Source organism: Sorghum bicolor, chromosome 1 (genome assembly GCF_000003195.3).
Source record: "Sorghum bicolor cultivar BTx623 chromosome 1, Sorghum_bicolor_NCBIv3, whole genome shotgun sequence".
Lineage (NCBI taxonomy): Eukaryota > Viridiplantae > Streptophyta > Magnoliopsida > Poales > Poaceae > Sorghum > Sorghum bicolor.
The window spans coordinates 8,542,414-8,559,833 of record NC_012870.2 but is presented as its reverse complement, the minus strand read 5'-3'; the positions used below and the strand labels follow the sequence as shown (position 1 = coordinate 8,559,833).

The following is a 17,420-nucleotide window of genomic DNA, read 5'->3' as shown; positions in this document are numbered from 1 at the left end:
GTTCCTTCGCGCCCGTTGTGGCGGTGATGGAGGGTCGACGCCGAGCTCCACAAGGCGAAGCCTGAGATTTCCTGCCTCTTCATCCGCTTCCCGGGAGCTTTTTGGAAATCTAGCACTATGAAAAGTGGGCTTCGGAGATATACCATCCCGCAACGGGGCTTCGCCAGTTTACCATTATGAAACGCGACACAATCGCTAGAATGCCATTGGATGGATTTTGGAGCCTTCTATTCCCCTTCTACCCCTGCCTTCTTGTATATCCTTTCACGAGCTGCACTGGGACGGAACGGCTTAGAAACGGATCGAGCGTGGGCGTGCTCGGTCCTCTCCGACGCCGAGCTCCCCACGGCCAGCACCCACAGCCACCTCCCCCGCGCCTTGGCCGCCTACTCCCCCACGACCACCTGCTCCGCGCGTCTGTCTGTTCTGCGCGCCCGGCCACCAAGCATCGCCTGCAGCTGCGTTGTCCGCTCACCCGCCATGGCCAGCCCTAGCTCGCCGTGGCGCGATAGCAGCGCCTCGACGTCGGTGCTCCCTGCCATGGAGCATAGCACCGCAGCGACGCCCTCAAGGCACAACAAGTATTCAATACCGAGAAGCCGAAGGATTTCAAACAATGAACTCCCTCTCATTCATTGTGAGCACTGTAAGTGTCGGCTTCTCAAGGTCCTTACAGCGAAGACGCCCAAGAACTACGACCGACGGTTCTATGTTTGTCCAACTCGAACGGTGAGAACAAATAGCTGCAAATTTCTATGTGATTATGTGATTTGGTAACTTGATTGGTTTCTATTTATTTTGGCGGCAGAGGGATGGTGGTGGATGTCAATTCTGGGAATGGGAAGAAGGATATGAACAATACTTGGTTGACAATAAATTGGTGCCTCCAGATTATCAACCTGTTTTTGAGTCTACCAAGTTGCCGCAACAAGTGTCAATTATCGACAACAAGCCGAACCGTGGAGAATCGAGACAGAAAGAACAAGTGAAGCTGCTTAGGGAGATAGTATTGTTGCTCAAATGTTTGCTTTTAGTTTGTGGACTTGTGTTAGTTAGCATTATGTATGCAATTATCAAGAGTGGTTGAATCTTGTGTATTTGTTATCTAAATGAATCAATGAATGAATGGAAATGCGTTTGTAGTGTTTTATCTCTGTTTGTGCCAAGCCGCTTGTTTATTTTCAGTTGTTGGCAAGACTGAGTTATTTCAGGATGCTGCAGAGTAGTCGCTCTATAGGGCTGGGGCGTTTTTCATCACAGATAGACACTGACCAGGCAAGAAAAAAAGATGGGTACAACAAGTGAGCAGAAAATAAAAGGATTCACAAACACGTGACCATAAATTCTGGGATGGCCAAAGTTAACAGAAAGATACAGGTTCAAATGACACATGTTCCTCATAGTAAGATACAGCTTCACAAACATAGGTTCATACAAGATACAGGTTAACAAACATAGCTTTATTCTGCAAACATGTTGCTCAGCTTGTTTTCGTCTTCCTTGGGATCAGCTTCTTCGGTGTCGTTTTCTTCTTTATTGGAGTTCTTCGAGTGGTCCTGGATGGCTCATCAGTAGGCTGGACATATGTTTCCATGGTCAGATTGGTGGAGCTGGTTTCTACAAGTGACATTTCTGGAGCAAATGGGACAATAGCTGATTGCTCAGCTTGCTCATCTTGCACTGCTTCCTTAGATTGCTCAACTTGTGCATCTTGCACTTCTTGCTCAGATTGCTTCTTTGTCCTTTTTGTTGGGATTTTAGCATTTGGCCCATATTTAGTAGTATTTTTTCTGGGCTTCCTTTTCCTGCATGGTGGAAAACAATAAATAAACACTTGAAATAACATGGTGCAACCAGTCCATAAATAAAATGAAAAACAAAAGATGCTACCTTTTTTTTGTCCCATTAAGCTTGCACTTGTAGCTAGTTTCTCCATGACCCAATTCACCACACCCCTTGCACTTTCTTTTTCCCATGATTAGTTGCCTCTTTCCCTGAGCAGCTTCCTGGGCTTCCAATTCTGCATCCTTATCAACTTGATTGGCAGCATCCTTTGCATCTTTTTTGCTCATGCCACCTTTTTCCCCCTCCAAACATCCTTTGATTCTCAGTTTTCTGGGCTTTCCAGCAGGTCTTTTACCCAATGGTGCCTTAACAGGAAATTCAAGCTCAACTTCAGGCCACTGGGTCTTATCTGGAAGAGGCTCTATGAGTCTCTTATAAGCATTCTTGAACCTCTCCACTGAGTAATAATCATGAACAAAGTCTTCCATCTTGACATTAATACTTTGTTGTGCTGTTATGAGGCACAAGGCATGCTGACAAGGTTTTCCAGTGTGCTGCCACTGAAGACATGTACATTCATGCAAATGTGATTTGACAACATGCCTATTGTGTGTGCTAGTTGTGTCATGTATCTCTGCAGCAAAAGGACCTGCCTTGACAACAGTTAGGTTTCCTAGACCCCTAGTCCTTGCTTTCAATTGTTGTAGTACTGTTGGTAGGATCTTTCCATTAAGCTTCTCTGAAATTGCACGTCTCTTGTTCCATAGTGTCATTATCATCTCTCTAATCTTGTCAGCAAGCTCAACTATAGGTAGGTCTTTCCAATCTCTGATCCAATTATTGAAGCTCTCAGCAAGGTTGTTGGTAACATAATCACACTTGATATCAGGGTTAAAGGCACTTCTCATCCATAACAAGTTGTGATAGTTTTCAAGCCATTCCAATATTTGAGGGCTACCTGTAACTACTTGGTCGAAGAAATATTTGAAAACTCTAGGCCTATATGTTCTTGCTGCAGGATACATCTTTGAATATGTGTCTCCTCCAAATCTTTTAATAAAATTCTGCATTAGATGCCTAAAGCATTCTCTATGTTCAGCTTGAGGAAACACATTTTTGACAGCTTTTTCTAACCCTTTGCATGCATCAGTGCAAATAGCAAGTACTGGTAGGTGTCCTATGGCCTTATGCAGCTGAGTCATAAACCATGTCCAGTTATCTATTGTCTCAGCATCTATGAAACCAAAAGCAAGTGGATACATCCAATTATGACCATCTATAGCAGTAGCTGCAGCCATATGCCCATTCCATCTACCATTAAGTGATGTTGAGTCGATGCTAACATAAGGTCTACAACCCTCTAAAAAACCCTCAATGCAAGGACTTAATGCACAAAAAAATCTATGGAAATACAATTCCCCATCTACCTCCTTTATGTCAATTTCAATTATACTTCCAGGTGATCGCTGCAGTACCTCTGCCCTCCAATTGAACAACATTTGGAAGCTTTGTCGCCAGCTGCCAAACAACTCATCCATGGCCATTTGTCTTCCCTTCCAGACTGTGTCATAGTGAATCTCACAGTTGTGCTCATCTTCTAGCAGATCCTTCATTCTTTTCGTGCCTATGGTGGAATCCTTCTTGAGGTGATGGATGGCCTTTGATGCCACCCAGCCACTTGATGGAATGGTGGTCCTCCTCCTTGCGCTAGAAGTACATGTATGTCTTTTAATCAAAGCTGTAACCTGCAACATTCCAATAGCCAAATATTAGATATTTCCAAACAAAAAATGGTGACAAACAGTTAGCAAATAGTTATACACCTTCACAGTCGACCCATCAGGTTGTCTTCGGCCATTAATATGCCATGGGCAATCATCATCTTTGCAATCAGCAATGTACCTATTTTTATCTGTTGCGACTAAGCGGTATTCAAACTCCTCATTTATTGCAAATTGTTTCATGGCCAATCTAAACTCCTTCATGTTTGGATACACAGTGCCAATATCCATACAAGGCTTGTTAGGATCATAACCATAAAGTCCTTCCCCTGGCACATGATCATCAACCGGAATTGCAGCACCAGTTGTGTCAATATCAATATCAGTAGTTATATTTACAGCTATGTTGTCCCTCTCTGCAGCGGCTTCCGCCTCAGTCTCACTAGGCTTATCATGCCTATGATCGTCATCAATTCTCAAACCCAAAAAATTGAACAATTCATCCTCATTAAGTATATCTAGCACACCCTCACCCTCTTCATCAACTGTACTTTCAATATGCAGTCTGTCCCAATTAACAGCTCCATAACACTCTATAGACTGTGAACTAACAAGTAAATCGCATGCTTGCTGTGAACTGCCAAGCACATCTCCAATTTCTTCTACTGCATCTACACTATCCTCAGGCTCTGGATCGAGCCTGGTAAAATTAGAAAAATTATACCGTGTTACGAATCATTGGGGTGTTTTGGTTTCCCAAACTGAGTTAGAGGAATACAAACATTGGGAGAAAGAGAAATCATACCGAATAAAATCACTCCATCTGCAGTCCATGGGGAAGGTCACTGCATAGCAGTTCACGGAGATGCAGATGTAGGTGCAGCTTGGAAGAGCAGCAACAGCGTGGGATGGGAAGCTGACCGGGGGGAGCTGACCGCCGTGCGGAGCCGCTCGCCGTGCGGAGCCGCTCGCCAGGGACAGCAGCACCCACTCGCCACAAGCTCCTCGCTCGATCCGTTCTGGGTGGAAGTAATCTGTGCCTCCGTTCCGTCCCAGTGCAGCTCGTGAAAGGATATACAAGAAGGCAGGGGTAGAAGGGGAATAGAAGGCTCCAAAATCCATCCAATGACATTCTAGCGATTGTGTCGCGTTTCATAATGGTAAACTGGCGAAGCCCCGTTGCGGGATGGTATATCTCCGAAGCCCACTTTTCATAGTGCTAGATTTCCAAAAAAGCTCGCTTCCCGGTAAACCTGGGTAGCCTTCTCAATATGGATGCTGCGACCACGATGCTTTATGGCGATTCCGCTCCAATCACCTTGTACCGTAGCCTCTCGATCCAGGGCGCGCTTCTCTTCCCAGAGGCGCTCTACGTCATCATACTTCTTCTCCATCAAAGTGTATGTCTCTTGTAGAAGTTCGAGCAAATCCGCCTGCCCAAATACAACCTCGAGTGAGCAGCAGCGAAGCACCGAATCCAACATAGCAGAACAAGCACGGAACGTTTCTTACCGCCTCATGGGGGTGAACCGGCTGCTGGTCCTCGCCGGGGCGCGCCTGCTCGGCGTGGGCGCCCAGGTCAAGCTGCAGCTGCGCCACAGCGTCGCCGTCCAAGTGCTCGTCGGGCTCCTCAGCGTGGGCGCCCTGGTCCGCGCCTTGGTCAGGCTGCAGCTGCGCCACAGCGTCGCCGTCCAAGTGCTCGTCGGGCTCCTCAGCGTGGGCGCCCTGGTCCTCGCCAAGGCGCGGCAAGATCTGCTCCTCGTCGGCGCCCTGGTCCTGGTTGCGGTGGTTGGGCCCGAGCTCCTCGGAGTTGGCGTCCTGGTGCTGGCCCAGGCCCTCCTCCTTGCGCTCCTCGGTATCGGCACGGCGCGGGGCGACCTCGTCGACGACGAGCTCGTTCTCGACCCTGGCCTCCTCGGCAGCCAGAACATGAAGCCGCTCGTCGACTAACATGCGCCTGCGCTGGTTGTCGAGGTGGACGATGGCGAGGACACGCGGGCGCCCGAGAAAGCCGACGTAGCCCGCCCCCAGCTCGGCGGCCAGAACATTAGCGGGGATGTACAGGGCCCCATGACCACCGCGGGCCAGGCGTTCGCGGAGCCCCTCGACGAGAGAACCCCGTACGTGCCCACGAATACGGCGCCGCGCGTCGAGGATCGGGAGGGCGGCGAGGTGAATGTTGTCCAAGGTGAGAACCGGGGCCCTGACCTCGACCTCCTCGCCGCACGCCTCGGCGGCAGTGGGGGCTCTACCGCCGAGCCGAGGTCCCGCCCGCTGGTAGGCGGGCCCATGGTGACGCAGGTGACCCCGCAGCGCGCCCGCTCTTACGTGCGCCCTCGGCGGTGGGTTCGCTGCTGGTCCGGCGCCTCGGTGAGCAGGCGCGGTAGTGTGTCGAACCGGTCGGCAGGGCGAACGCGGGCGGCCTCCGCGGTGGGGAGGCGGAGGTGGGGAGCGGCGGGGGCGCGGATGGCCCCAGCGTCGTGCACCGCGGCCGCGGCCGCGGTGATTGCCGCCGCGCAGGGGGATCGGCGGCGGAGAGCGGCGCGCACCGCGGCCACGCGGGCTGCCGCCGGAGTAGCCGAGCTTCGACTCCATGGCAGGGGTGGGCTTCACGGCGAGCGGCCGAGGTGTTGGGTTTACTCTGGGTTGAGGCGAACTAGGGTCGAGAGGGAGGGCGTTGGTGTTGTGGAGGGGAGGGGAGGGGAGGGGAGGGGAGGGGAGGGGAATGCTACCGGCTACGGCGCGTGGCCGTGCTCTAGTATATGTACGGGTGCACGGGGCAGGGAAGGGGGAGGAGACAGGAGAGCGATGGCAGTTTGAGCGGCTTGCTAACTGGGTCCCACTCCGTAACTGGGTCCCACTCCGTCCCCACCAGCCAGTCAGCCACCGAGTCGCACGGGGGAGGGAAGGGGGAAGAGACAGGAGAGCGATGGCAGTTTGAGCGGCTTGCTAACTGGGTCCCACTCCGTCCCCACCAGCCAGTCAGCCACCGAGTCGGTCTGGCGTCCGTCGTCTCTAACTACTTGCCAAATATGCCTGGTTGTTCAGCATCGATATAGATATAGGCTAGTTCGGAAAAGTGAAAAGTTTTCGGTACTGTAGCACTTTCGTTTGTTTGTGACAAATATTATCCAATCATGGACTAACTAGGATCAAAAGATTCGTCTCGTGATTTACAGCTAAACTGTGTAATTAGTTTTTATTTTCGTCTATATTTAATGTTCCATGCATGTGCTACAAAATTCGATGTGATGGGGAATCTTGAAAACTTTTTAGTTTTCAGGATCAACTAAACAAGGCCCTAGAGCTGATTTTCAAGATGTTTATAAGCTGTTGGATGGTAAATTTTTTACCAAAATCCTTATTTTTTTAGTATTAAGAAAAGACTTAGAGAGTTTCTTAGTGAGGCTTTAAGTTTGGCAAGTGATCACCAAATGGAAAATGTTGGGCCTATTCACTTGACTAAAAAGTTATAGTTGTAAGTATTATTCGTTGATTTATTGTGAGAGAAAAATATTGTTAAATGGCTGATTGATTTAGCAGATAATCTTAAGTGAATAGGCTTGGTAATTCATATAATGCTATAGACGTTGTAAGATGATTGTCTCCTTTGAGCTATCGAGAGGAATTTGAAGAAATATTCTTCAAGTGTTTGACAAGAAGCTTGAAGGGCTAATCAAATAATGGTTGATACATGTATGATTCTTAGAATAAAAATGATCGATGTATACATCGTCCTTAGATCTTAAGTAGGACACCGTTGCTATTCTAATGTGTTATATTTTTAGCTTCGCATAAATCTAAAATCTAAAACAGAGGGTATTTGTTGATAACTAAAATTATTCATTTTAAAAAATTATCAAAATATGAAATGGATCTCACCATTACTGGATGGAGCTACGTCCTAGGAGGCTAATATCTGGTTCCCAAGTTAGAAATAGAAGATATATTATGTTGGTAAATGTCACCGCTCATCAGTGAAAAAAAAAAGTCTAATGTATACGCTACCACGGGAAAAAAAACTCTGAAATGATCTGGGCTTACCACCCGAAAAGCTTCTTTATAGGAAAAAAAAACTACGGCTTGTTCGCTTGAGTTTGTTGGCCAAATCTATCAGCAATATTTTTTTCTTATAATAAATCAGTCTACTGTACTTTCTGTTATAACTTATCAGTCAAATAAACAAGATCTCTCCTAACTTTCACAATAATCAAAATTTAAAATAATATTTTTTTTGTCTGCTCATTTGAGCCGTCACTCCTATCTTCATTACTTTTGGTCCCCTCCCTCCTCCTCCTTCTCCTTCTCCTTCTCCTTCTCCAGTGATAATCATCGCAGGCGAAAGGAGTGGAATCCATCATTTTTAATTAGTTTTTTTAGTAGATCGAGTTTTTAGGGTTAAGGTCTTTTCATATTAATTTTTTTTGTTTTAAGAATTTATTTTCTCCTCCTTTTCTCTGACAACGGCAAGATGGTAGGGTAGAATCGTTCTTTCCATGGCGGCTCTGTTAAAGATATGAGCAACAACTACGGTGTCAGCATCCTCATCGATTTGACAACATTGAGACGTCTATTTCCGAACAGCGACGTCAAGACGAAGATGGTGTCGCTGTCATAGAATAATTCTCTTCGGTCTTCTCTATTTTATCATAGTTAAATCTAGCCACGATGAAGGACCAGGGAGAATAAGTTTTAGATCAGTCTTCCTCATTCTTCGGTGGTAGAAATAATAATAATAATAATAATAATAATAATAATAATAATAATAATAATAATAATAATAACAATAATAATAATAATAATAATAATAATAATAATAATAATAATAATAATAATAATAGTAATAATAATAGTAATAATAATAATAAGAATAATAATAATAATAGTAACAACAACAACAACAACAACAAGAATAATAATAATAATAATAATAATAATAATAATAATAATAATAATAATAATAATAATAATAATAATAATAATAATAATAATAATAATAATAATAATAATAATAAGAAAGACACTAGAAAGAATAAGTTTCTCAACTCTAACTACATGAATATTGGTTGTCGTTCGTTGGACATCTGTTCTCGGGCTTTTTACCGAGTGTTTGTTTGTGCGGTCATCCATACTGCAAAGCGTCGTATATTTTAAGTTTTAAGATCTAAAGCTATCACAGCTTGAGTATAATTTAGATAAATTTTTGCTAGATATTTGTGTAATCCAAAGTGCTTATAATGTATTTATGTACCTAGCTATCATTAAATATAATTTTTCTTTCCTCGCAAAAAAACTTTCACGATAGTCCATTTTTTCGCCATACACTCCAAAACCAATCTAACTACCTCTCTCAACTTTTTAAATCATGCATTTTATCTCTCTAGAGTGGTTTTGTATGTGGTTTTGCTATGGTGAATGGTGATTTGTTAACGTGACGGTGGTTTTTTCTTTTTTTATTTATTTTGGCTAAATCTTTGAAAAATCATTGTAAATCGCAGAAAATTTTAAAAAAATAAAAAATCTAATTTTGTTGGACTCCACATGTGTAGATCTACACAATGAATATGTAGTATGGTACACTTTAGTGTAAAGCTTTGCTACGAAGGTTTTGCCTTTTCTTTTTTATTTATTTTGGCTAAATTTTTGAAAAAAAAATATGTTAAATTACATGAAAATCATAAAATAGGAAATCTAATTTTGTTAGACTTCACATAAGCATATATATACTGAATATATAATATAGTTACTTTAGTATAATTTTTTATTGTAGCTTTTGATCTATGATTTTCTGTAATTAATAAAAAATAATTCATAGTTGCAGCTTCTATAATTATTTTTATTGAACTAAAGCATACCATATTCTATGTTCATTGTATATATAAACTCATGTAGAGTCCAAAAAATATATTTTTTTATTTTGTGATTTACTATGAGTTTTCAAAGATTTAGCTAAATAAATAAAAAAGAAAAGCAAAACCTTCATAGCAAAAAAATTATACTAAAGTACTCCCTCCGTCTAGTATACAAGGCGTAACTACTTTTTGCTCATGTCCCATAATATAAGGCATGCTCTCTCACAAACATAAATGCACTACTACTAGTGTTGTGAGAGAGAATTAAATGTGTTCTTGGTCTTTGAACCAAAGGTAGTTACGCCTTATATACTGGGACAGAGGGAGTAATATTATATTATATATTCACTGTATAGATCTACTTAGGTCACTCTCAATGCATGTTTCATGAGAGTGTCATGCATATTAAATATGATGCTACATAAGCAAAGTTGCTGACTTGGCAGCGTCATTAAATGAAGAAGTTTCATCAGATAAGAGAGAAGTTTCATCCTCATGAAACTCATGTGGCTCGATTACCTAATTTATAGTCTTGGTAACTGTGTCATAAAACTATGCATTGAGACTGACCTTATGTGGAGTCCAACAAAATTAGATTTTCTATTTTATAATTTTTCTATGATTTACTATGATTTTTTAAACATTCAACCAATTTAATTAAAAAGAAAATTAAAACCATCATCGTAAAACCATCATTTTTTTGCGATCAAGGAGATTTCATTCAGAAGGTTATAGTCTGAGGCCAAAAGACCAGAAACACAAGCTAGGGCAATGGACCACCACCCGACTCGAGTTTCGTGTGACCTGGTAACAAAACCATCATTTGCTATATGCAAACTGTCTTAGAAACCGCTCCAAGAATATAAAATGCACAGTTTAAAAAGTTAGAGAGGTGATTTGTTTAATTTTAGAGTTATTAAAGGATGTAAAAGTTAGAGAGAAAAAGTAGACTTATTTCTGGAAAAAAAAAACTCTCTGTAATGAGCTGGGCTTACCCACTTACCAAAGGTAGTAACATGGGGTTTGCCGGCCATTTTGTATCCTGGGTCCTGGTTCCTAGGTTGAAAACTTTGAAGTGGTACATGGATTGGGCTGTCTTTTCCCCAACCGCGAAAACTAGTCAGGCTGCATATCGACACCTCTGACCTCTCTCTCCCTCTAGCATCGCTCCGTTCTTGTTCTGAGAAAAAGGTCAGACCTGCAAACGGATTATAGATTAGTTGGTTGGTTTCTTATGGTGAAATTGTCCACTTAAGTTCAAGTTCTCAATTTAGCATGGATATTTATATTTTTCTAAATTTATTATTCTAGAATTTAATAGCGTTAAAGTTAGGGTAAATTAGAGTAAAACTTATTATAAAAATATATTTCATAACTAATCTAATGATATCTATTTTATATTATGAATGACAGTAGTTTTTTTATATAACTTTAGTTAAAATTTAAAATGTTTGACTTCTAAAAAACGAGAATTATATTCTTTCATGAGGGAAGTAGGTACCTACGTACAACATATATCAACGGGGCGAGACACATTGTCTGGCCATCTTGATATTGCCCTATTTACTTAAACTTATTAGTCATGGTATGGTATTCTTTTTATAATAAATTAACATCAATCGTTTTATCATCCATAGAAACCATCAGTTGGCAGTATGTACTCCTTTGTTATTGTTCAAATTTGTCGTCGTACTTTAATTTCGTTATGCAGATTGACAATGGCGTTTGTGTGTTCATAAAAGTATTTGCTCTGTTCAGATTGTCAACAACGGATTACTATGTCGACACGGAATTTAGATGTGTACAACACTGAACATTGTCGAATAAAACTCTACTTTGCTCCGGGTGACAGACCGTACACTAATTTTTTGGCCGGTTTTATATGTGTTTCCATGTGAGAATAAACGATTCTTGTGAAATTTCTGTAATATTCCTCTGAAATTGTTGCATTCCAAAAGGCCTCAACGTATTTTACCCCGTTCGTCCAGAAAAGTTTCAATTTCAGATCCAGTTCACATCAAATTACTTTAATTAACTGTTTAACTAAGTTTATAGAAAATGGTATCAACATTTATGACTTTATTAAACATGTAGTATTCTGTAAAAATATATTTCATGGTAATAAAAATCTAATGACACATATTTAGTATGGTAGACTAGATATTAGTGTAGTTTTATAGAAATTTGATTAAACTAAAGAAAGTTTGACTAAATTCCAGTTTTAGAATTACATCCTTAGCTTCCTTTTTGGGATGGAGGTAATACTCAGATATTGCCTGTCAGACCATCCAGATAACTTGCACAGTTATTTCTACAATTCCACGTCAAAAGCCCTAACAACGGTGGTTCAGCTGTGTGGCTACCATTATACATTCCAAATTTTCCCTAATGCTACTTTTCCGAGTGCGCAGGCTCGCGTCTCTATCCGATCCCACGATGAAACAATTAAGCCTGGGTACAAAATACTAACAACCAAATCAAATTTACCGAGAATCGAACTAAATATACTAAAATCGAATTTTTTAGTACCTTATTCAGTTCTTAATTCATAGAAACCGAATTTATCAAGGTAAATTCGACACTTTACTTCAAAGAACCAAATTTATCAAAATTGCAAAATTTGAGTGTTGTTATATTATCGATAGCACTATTTGAGTCTATTATATTATGTATTGTGGTACTTTACTCTTATAGCCTTGTGGACTTTTACATTTGACACTATTATTCTCTATGAAATCATGTCCAAATTACATCAAGAGTAAATTGCACGGCCGGTCCTTAAAGTATTATGTGGTTTTCATCTAGGTCCCCAAACTATGAAATCGCTCGTTTGAGTCCCTAATGTATTTAGGTGTTCTCATCTAGGTCCCTAAACTACGAAATCGTACGTCTGACTCCCCAATGTATTTAAGTGATCTCATGTAGGTCCAAAATACACATAAGGAGGGTTAGAAGCTGACATGATCATCCATATGTATATGATTTAAGCACATGATCTCTGATTTAAGTCCACGCGTGCAGCTGCTGGCTCGTCCCTGCTCACCATCACAGCGCCCACGGCATACGACTGGTCATGTGGACGGCAATGGCGGCGGGTCACGTGAGTGAGCGTAACACCAGATGACCGCAAACCAAGCCCCTCTTCTCCCATATCTACCTTACCTCGCTCGGCAGTGTAACCAGCCGCCATTGTTGCCTACATGACCAGGTCATATGCCGCGGGCGCTGTGATGGTGAGTAGGGACGAGCCAGCGGCCGCACATGTGAGCTTAAATTAGGGGTCATGTGCTTAAATCTTATCTATGTGGATGACCATGTCAGCTCTAACCCTCCTTATGTGTATTTTGGACCTATATGAGATCACTTAAATACATTAGGGAGTCAGACGTGTGATTTTGTAGTTTGGGGACCTGGATGACATCACTTAAATACATTAGGAAGTCAGACGTGCGATTTCGTAGTTTGGAGACCTAGATGAAAACCACGTAATAGTTTAAGGACCGGCCGTGTAATTTACTCTTATATCAAAATTATCTTTTGAACCTGCTCTTACATGTCCATGCGATAAGTTCGGTATTTTTTGGTAAATATGGAAATCGAACCTAAACCTGAATTTTTTCAGTACCGATTTTTTGAAGAAACCCATTGGTACCTATTTTTGAGGAACCGAAGTCGACGGTTCGGTAATACCAAATGCCCAAGATGAGAAAAAATCGAAACGACCCACCACTGCACACACACACATGCTTTTCTCCTCAACTCCTCCCCACCCACACCCACTCTCTTTATCTCTTCCCACTCTCTCTCATCTCTGGCGAACTCTCCTCGGCGCTCACGCCCGCGCCCCCCTATGTGCCCGCACGACACCCACGATCGTGCGTCCATGGGGCAATGGCAGACATGGCGGGTTCCAGTGCCGGCGCCCTCCTCCTCCTCCCGGATATGGTTCTTAGGGTTTCGATGAGCCTCTTCCCCCTCTTTCTTCCACAAATCTAGGGATGCTATAGAATGACCAACTGAGATGAGGCAGGTAGGGCAGACGGTGGGGATGACTGGCGGGTGGTTTAGGGGAGCTAGCGGTGGCCGAGCCAGGTCGAGGCGGGGGCGCCACGGTCGAAGGAGAGGGGAGGGGAAGAAAGTGGTCGCCACCCGTGGCCGCGGAGCTTCGGCGGCGGGGGCGATGACAAGGGCGGTGCCGCAAAATCTGGAGTCGACCGGGGCGATGAGGCAGCGGGTGAGGCGGCACCGGAAGCGGGGGAAGACGTGGGAGTGAAGCCATCAGCGTAGATGACATGCGAGAGTTTTTTAAGGCCTGGTTTAGATCCAAAAAATTTTTAGATTTTGATAGTGTAACACTTTCATTTGTATTTGACAATTATTGTCTAACCATAGACTGGCTAGGTTCAAAAAATTTGTCTTTCAAATTATAGGCAAATTATGTAATTAGTTATTTTTTATCTGTATTTAATACTCCACATATGTGACATAAAGATTTAATATGATGGAGAACCTTAAAAAAATTTTAAATTTTGAGATGAAGGCCGGGGGTTTCCGGTGTTCGGTGACAAATACGCTAGACTGCACATTCTAGACCTAGTACGGCCCTTTAAATTTTGTGAAGCGAAGGTAACAACTGCCAAACCATACGTGTCCAATTCTGACTTGTAGATGCGGTAGCACCTTCAACGGCCCAAAACATACCCTCTCCTTAAGGGCTTGTTTGGTAGAGCTTACAACAGCTTCATGAGCTGTTGTGAGCTGTTTTTTTTTTTACCAAACACTTATTTCCAAAACAGCTTCATAGGTGAAGCTATTTTTTTCCTCCTCTCACAAAGACATAAGTTGGATGAAGCTGGAAAAAAAAGTAGCTTATTGCAGCTTCTCTCTCATTTCTCTCTCTCAACTATGTATGAAGTAGTTGGTGAAGCTATTTTGCCAAACACTTTTTTCAAAACAGCTCAGCTTCATCTAGAAAGTCACTCATAAAGCTATTTTCTAAAAAAACAGCTTTACTAGTAAAGTTGAGCTATACCAAACAACCCCGAAGTTTTGCCGACTGAAAAACTGGAGTGGATCGAGTTTGAGGCTTACAAACCAGATTGGCCGGGTGGTCGGGGTGGACTTACAAATCAAGATTGGCCGGAGCGGGCCGGGTGGTCGGGGTGGACTCATACCCGCAGGAGTCCAGGACTTGAGCTGGCCACGCAATTGAACGATCGACTCCGAGACTCTTCTTCGACTCCGACTCCAACTCCAACGGCTGGCCGGCCCGATCGGTTCCGCTTCCGCCGCCATAAATATAGCGGCCACCCTACAGAATAGTGCATATATTAATTATATATACTCCGACGTTAAGCTAAGAAGAAGAAGACTACGGCGACCATACACCTCCGACCGAGCTCTGGGATGGACACCGGCGGCTGTGCAGCAGCTGCTGCGCACCGGGTAGCTGATCCGACAGCGGCGACACCGGTGGGGGCCAAGAAGAGGCCGGCGGATCTGACCAATGGCTGGACGGGAACGAAGAAGAAGAGCGGCGAGGCAAATTCCACGGCGGTGGTGAGGTCGAGGAAGAGGTCGTACGAGTACACCGAGCTCGAGCTAGACGTTGCTTCGGATCCGGAGAAGATGTTCAAGTGCAACTACTGGGAGGACCCTGCCTATGCGATAAGGCTGCAGTACTTCGGGCTCAGGCTTGCGCGTAGCGCGGCGCTCGACAACAACTGCAGTCGCCTTAACAGCGAGTTTGACGCATGGATGGCCAGTTTGCCGCCGCCACGCCGATGAGCGACTGATTATTCTTCGTTTTCTATTTTTAATAAGCAAAATTATGTTTTTTATCTTATAACTAGAGCCTATTTAGTTTTCTATGGAGTACAAAATTTAAAATACCAACTACTTTACAATGACAGAAGGCAAAATGCCAAAATGCAGACTTTATTGTTCTCGCTATGGTCTCTTGAGGTTTTTTGAGCTTTTTTTTTGCCTTTTGAGGCAAAAATCTAAAATAGAAAATGACAACTATTTTAATAAAAAATTACATTTGTTTATTTTCATTATGTAAATGATGGATCAAGACCTAACTTTTTTTTGAATAAAAGGAGAATTAATAAACATCCTAGAAGAAACGATAGTTGATAGATCTTTCCATGCATGAATAAAGATTTCTACATAGAAATTGTAAAATAAAGATGTACTAGTAGTCAAGATTATCTTATTAATTACAGTCTTTCGTTATATGTATATTTCTTTACTTATTATCTTAAACTGGTTTATATTATATGTACATTCATATATCGTCTAGAATCTTTGTTCGTTTGATCTTATCAGTCGATTCTATCAACCACCCCACCAACCGTCCTTTCTGCAAACCAACCACTCGGCACGTGATCAAACCTTCTTTGCTGCCGCTAGTAGTTGGCTCCGGCGTTACCTCCGCCTGGTTTCCTTCAGCAACCCAATCAAATACATGGAATGAACAAATCGTGCAAGAATGGAGCGCTACTAAGGAAATCAAATCCACAACAAGAGTTCACGAAACAATATTATGGCCTTGTTTAGTTTCAGCAGTTTTGTTTTTATTTGATAAACATTGTCCAATCATGGAATAATTAGGCTTAAAATATTAATCTCGCGATTTACAGATAAACTATGCAATTAGTTTTTATTTTCATCTATATTAAGTGTTTCATGCATGTGCCGCAAGATTTGATGTGACGAGAAATCTTGAAAAGTTTTTGGTTTTTGGGGTGATATTGTGGAAGAATCAGCTAATTGACCCAGTATGCCAGAAAAAAGCATATTAGTGACGCTAGATTAAAAAACACGGCATTGTGTCATACTGGATTTCGCACAGCTCCTTGGCCGTAGCGCACTCATCCGCGCCGTCAGACTGGATTTTGCCCGGCCTTGTTGAGTTCTATTTTTTTAAAAAAAATGAATACTGTTGTATTTTTGTTTGTTTTTCTTAAATACGCAAGAGATCTATGTATTATTATATTAAAAAAATTTGCAGCACAAACAACACGCAACAAGCGCGCTAGATGGTCCACAGCTGGACCGACCTAGCAAAAAAGTTCTATGGATCGAAATCTATAACTCTTATAAAGCTAAACCTCACTAGATGAATTCTCTCTTCACGCAAGGTGTCCACATCATTCCCCACTAAGTGACACACTAAATATTTTATCTCTTCATGCAAGATGTCCACATCATTCTCCACTAAGTCCATGGCATTCCATATTAATTATAAAAAATAACCATGTCATCTATATCATGTGAAATACTTTAAATCGTTAATATATTCACATACAATTCATGTATATACATTATTTGTTTTATCATCAATTAATTCCTCTATAATGTAACCAAATATTAGTTTTTGTTTTATTAGCTTAGCAATTTTTTACTAGATCTAATACAATAAAATACATGCAAGTCCAATGAAGATATATACATACATAATAGACTAAATACCGTATAGTAATGTTATATATATAATAATTTATTTTTTAAAAAATCCCGCAGCAACGCGCGGGGAATTCACCTATTTACATAAATGAGTCAACCAAAAAACGCTTGATGTTGTGTCCTACTAGTCCTCCTGGAAGAGCTCGCACACGCGCCCATTGAACACTGGAACAATGCGTCAAGGCTCTCCACCTCGCTCGACAATAAGATCCCATATCGCAGGGTGTTGAGTATCCCCTTGGCGCAGGCGAAACCGGTGCGGTCCGCGGAGCGATCCCCGGTCGCTTGTTTAGGAGAATCTCGTCCCGCTTGGAGGTTTGTTTGTGTTTAATAAATATTATCCAATATGAACTAACTAGACTCAAAAGATTTATCTCGTAAATTATAGATAAATTATACAATTAGTTATTTTTAGCATTAGACTTAAAAAATTGTCTCGCAAAGTAGTAGCAATCTGTAATTGGATGTGGCAGGAGGATGTAAATTCTTGAGGAGCAACAGACAGCATCTGACCTCGTTCGCATGGCCTGCCGATTGGCTCGTGGAGTGGTGGATGAGCACTTGACGGCGCCACATGTTTTGTTTTGTTTAT

At 42.2% G+C, this 17,420-nt stretch overlaps 2 protein-coding genes across 2 annotated transcripts; both read right to left on the bottom strand.

The window, feature by feature from the left end:
* Positions 1,303 to 3,960, bottom strand: LOC110436365. The gene is made up of 3 exons (XM_021463300.1): positions 3,609 to 3,960; positions 1,891 to 3,530; positions 1,303 to 1,805 (listed from the first exon to the last, which is right to left on the bottom strand). The coding sequence occupies exons 1-3, from the start codon at positions 3,795 to 3,797 to the stop codon at positions 1,481 to 1,483; spliced, it is 2,154 nt and encodes a 717-aa protein (XP_021318975.1). The 5' UTR covers positions 3,798 to 3,960; the 3' UTR covers positions 1,303 to 1,480.
* LOC110435727 lies at positions 4,600 to 6,101 on the bottom strand. The gene is made up of 2 exons (XM_021461715.1): positions 5,019 to 6,101; positions 4,600 to 4,939 (listed from the first exon to the last, which is right to left on the bottom strand). The coding sequence occupies exons 1-2, from the start codon at positions 6,099 to 6,101 to the stop codon at positions 4,718 to 4,720; spliced, it is 1,305 nt and encodes a 434-aa protein (XP_021317390.1). The 3' UTR covers positions 4,600 to 4,717.

Coding starts and splice junctions, on each gene's coding strand:
- LOC110435727 (XM_021461715.1), bottom strand. CDS start 6,101: ATGGAGTCGAAGCTCGGCTACTCCGGCGGCAGCCCGCGTGGCCGCGGT. Junction 4,940..5,018: donor CGGTTCACCCCCATGAGGCG/GTAAGAAACGTT, acceptor GTATTTGGGCAG/GCGGATTTGCTCGAACTTCT.
- LOC110436365 (XM_021463300.1), bottom strand. CDS start 3,797: ATGGATATTGGCACTGTGTATCCAAACATGAAGGAGTTTAGATTGGCC. Junction 3,531..3,608: donor CTGATGGGTCGACTGTGAAG/GTGTATAACTAT, acceptor GGAATGTTGCAG/GTTACAGCTTTGATTAAAAG. Junction 1,806..1,890: donor CTTAATGGGACAAAAAAAAG/GTAGCATCTTTT, acceptor TCCACCATGCAG/GAAAAGGAAGCCCAGAAAAA.